At 63.0% G+C, this 3,785-nt stretch overlaps 1 protein-coding gene across 1 annotated transcript in view; it reads right to left on the bottom strand.

Moving 5' to 3' along the window:
- Window positions 1-7: 7 nt before the first annotated feature.
- SHANK1 (SH3 and multiple ankyrin repeat domains 1) overlaps window positions 8-3,785 on the bottom strand; it is a 57,085-nt gene continuing 53,307 nt past the window's right edge. The window contains 3 exon segments of the mRNA XM_006144690.1: window positions 8-1,039; window positions 1,041-1,112; window positions 3,090-3,773. Coding sequence (XP_006144752.1) covers window positions 406-1,039; window positions 1,041-1,112; window positions 3,090-3,773 — 1,390 coding nt within the window. The 3' untranslated portion in view covers window positions 8-405.

Below are 3,785 nucleotides of genomic sequence, written 5' to 3' on the forward strand. Positions count from 1 at the left end.
GGGGTGGTGGGGGGTGGCAGGTGGTAGAGTCTGAGGGCGCCCCTTCCCCTGTGGCCTGGGGACGGCCCCCATCCAGTCAGGCTCAGGGCTGACCCTCTATGGCTCTGTCTGTCCCCCTCCCCCAGAACTGCCCCTTCCCTCCTTCTCAGTCCCCCCTCTGGGTCTCTTCCATCCCCCCTCCGCTCCCCGCTTCACACACACACAGTCTGTCAGCTGCCCCCTCCTGTGAGGTGCGAGTGTCCGGCCTGGATGGGGCCACCTGGTGCCCTCCGGCCTTGGGGTCAGGGCAGGGCGCAGTTTTAGCAGAGTCCCTGGCCCAGGGAGAGAATGACAGTCAGGGGTCCGAGGTCAAAAGGCCAGCAGGCCCGGGGTCCTGTGGACGGGCTGGTCCGCCCAGGCCAGCCATCACCTCTCCAGGAAAAATTTGAGAGCCCGGTCGATGTTCATGCGGTGCCCCACCCTGGTCACCCCCAGGTCGACGTAGTCCTCCTTGGTCAAGGCGGGCAGGTGGGAGCCATCGATCTCGTGGTCCAGGAACTGGGCTCGGTGCTCAGCCAAGCCCAGCCACTCTAGCCAGTCGGCCACGTCGAACTTGGTCCAGAACCCCAGAGGTTTTGCGCCAAACGGCTTGTCCGGGGGCAGCGAAAGCAGGCGGGTTGGTGAGAGGGAGCGGGAGGCCCCAGACAAGGCTCCTCCAAGCCCCCCGGACATCCCCGGGTGTGGCGGCACAAAGACCGGGGCGAAGGGGTCAGCCGCGCCTCCTGCCCCTCCAGTGGGAGAGCTGCGGATGTCAAAGAGTCCTGGGTAGAGGGGTCCAGAAGGCAGGATGGGCAGGGACGAGGGCCGGGGCGCAGGGCTGACCTTGTGCTCCGAGGCGGGCAGCAGCGAGGGGCTGGGGGCCCGGCGGAGCAGTGGGGGCCGCATCTCAAACTCCACACCCTGGAGGTGGCGGGTGGACGTGGAGGAGGAGGAGGCTGAGGGCGAGGTGGCCCCTGGGGCTGCGGCGGCAGAGGGGGGGACCCCGGGGCCTGTGGAGAGCTGGTTTGGGCCAGTTCTGAAACAGGCTGCTGACGGGTTTGGAGAGGAGCGAGGACTGGGAGTCATCGGAGAGTCTGGAATGTGATAAGGGGCGGGGTGGGGGCGGACCAGAGGGGTTTAAGGGCCAAGGCGGGTGAGAAAGAGGCAGAGGTGGAGATACAGGGAGAGAGGAAAAGAGACATGAGGGCAGGTGGAGAGATGGAGAGACGTGGGAAGAGATGGGAGGAGGGAGGGAAGATGGATGTCAGGACAGAAATGAGGGAGAGTGAGATGAGAGGTGGGGAGAGGGCGACAGTCAAGAGAGATGAAAGAAAAAGAGACATTAAGTGATAGTAAAATAATAATCGCCACCACTTACTGATGCTCACGTGTGCCAGGCGTTGCTCTAAGTGCTTTACGGAGCGCATCTCCGATTAACCCCCGACAGCCCCGGTGCAGGTTACTGTTATTATCAGCACAGAGAAGTTAAGGAACTTGCCTAAGGACACACAGCCAGGAAGTGGCAGAGCCTGGTCATATGGCACCAAAGTCTAGGCTCTTCACCACTACTCTGCACTGCCTTTCGAGCTGTGAGCCAGCCGTAGCAGAGTGGAAGACAGGGCGACAGTGGGAGAGGAACGAAAAGAGGGTGAGCATCCAGGGGAGAGAGATGGAAGGGGTCAGGGACAGAGAGAGAGAGAGAGAGATGAAGAGAGGGAGATGAAAGAGAGAAGAAACAAGGGGAGAAAAAGGTTCCCCTCATCCCTTTGGTGCCCTCCAGTGCAGTCCCGCCTCAGGGCCTTGGAACTGGCTGTCCCCTCTGGTCCCGGGTGGCCAGGGTGGCCCTGAGACTTGCTGTCTCTCCTCTGCCCTCTGTTCAGCCTGCCCGGCCCACGGGGGCATCTTTTTCTAGAATGCCTGTGATGCTTTGGTTTCTCACCTGTCCCCCCACCCGGTCCCGGTCCCGGCAATGAGCTGTGGGGGGTGCTGGCCTGTGGCGCCCCCTCACCCAGGAGTGACAGGTCAGTAAGTGACACATTTGTGACTACAGGAAGCAGCCTCTCCTCTCCCAGAGTCCTTAGGTGTTATGGATGAATTCCGTTCAGGTCTCGGAGGCCTGATACACTCACACCCATTGTTTGACCCCTGGGATGGGGAGTGAGCTGAGATCTGTCTCTGTGCGTCTGAGTCGGGAAGGGCGCCCTCCTTTCCCAAGCTGGGAGGAATGTGCTGAACTGCTTTGGGAAATTCCTGCACCATCCATCTGTCCCCACCTAGACCCTACTGGGTTCCGAGAGACCCCCCGCCAGCCCATCTCAGCTAGAACGACTGGCCACATCCAGTCCTCGCAGAGGTTCTTTTAGGTGGACACTGGCTGCCCTCCTGCAGTTTCTTTGCCTGACATCACATAGCCGGAAAGTTCAGGGCGGGGACTGGAACCCCACACGGTGGGCTCTGGGGCCAGTAGGAGGTTAAGGCCAGGTGTGCAGTTAAGGCAGCTGGGTCCCACATGGCCGACTCTGCGGTTTGAGTCCTGGACCCTGCCGTGTGAAAACCACGTCAGGCGCGTGTGCGTGCATGCCCGAAATCCTGAGAGGAGGATGGAGGGGAAGGGATTTTAGCGTGGCCACCCCCCGGGGTGATATCTCATGTCTCTCTCTCTCTCTCTCTGGTGAGTACATGCACCTTATAGCAAAGACTAAAAATAAGTTAATCACAGGTGGGCTCCAGAACCACACCTGTCCCTACCATATCCTCAAGTGTGTCTGGAACCACACTGAGTTCAAGGGACTCGCTAGCAGGGACTATCAGAACGGACCAGGACCAGCAGCCACCCTCCAGGAGCCGTCGGCAAGGGTGGCTCAGCTGCCTGCCAGTGACTTCGTTGTGGGATGTGGCTGTCCTCCACAGAAGCACCTGGGACCACGCTTCTCTGAGGGCATTTCCTGCGGGGGAGTCTGGTTTCTGTGTCTTTCTGCAACACCCCCCACACCCTAAAGGGACCCAGTGGCAGGGGAGGGCGCTCGGCCATCCACATCAGCCCCCTGGCCTCATCGCGAGCCCCTGCTCACCTCTGGCGCTGCAGGGAGGAGGTCCTCTCAGGGACGTAGCTGGCTCCCCCGTGGTGGCTGTCCGCGCTGCCCCCGCTGCCTCCCCGGGCCCAGGGCAGAGCGCCTCCGGCCGCTGAGGAGCCCCCGAACTGCTGAAGCTTGGAGCTGAGCTCGCTGATGATGCTGGCTTTCACTGTGGCCAAGGCTGAGGCCTGAGGCTGGGCCAGGGGCCCAGGCAGGGGTGGTGGCGGTGGGCCTGGGCCTTCCTCCCAGGGCAGCAGCTTCCTGGGCAGGGAGGAAGCCGACGGCAAGGGTACCGCTGGCACTTCCGGTTCTACGGCCACGGCCACGGGAGCCCCAGCCACACCTGCTGTCGAGGGTCCAGAGGAGGCCAGCAGCCCATCGGCTCCGGCCCCTGTCACTGAGACGGTGGGGCTGGTGGGGGTGACAGGGTCCCGAAGTCCCCCACTGGGGCCAGGCCGCAGGCCCCCGCTTGTCCCCAGAGCCCTGCCCCGGAGCTTGGAGGGAGTCATGAGCTGCGGAGGGTATGGCGGGCCAGGAGTACTGCTTCCCCCGAAGGCCTGACCGTCCAAGTAGGCCACGTAGGTGTCCAGGAGCTCTGGCCCACCGGCCACGCCAGCCCCCCCACCCCCTGCGCTGCCACCACCTTCGGCAGACAGGCTGCTCAGCGCGGGCGCGCTGCCGCTGGGCTCTCGG

This window comes from Tupaia chinensis, unplaced genomic scaffold, assembly GCF_000334495.1.
Source record: "Tupaia chinensis unplaced genomic scaffold, TupChi_1.0 Scaffold000129_1, whole genome shotgun sequence".
Lineage (NCBI taxonomy): Eukaryota > Metazoa > Chordata > Mammalia > Scandentia > Tupaiidae > Tupaia > Tupaia belangeri.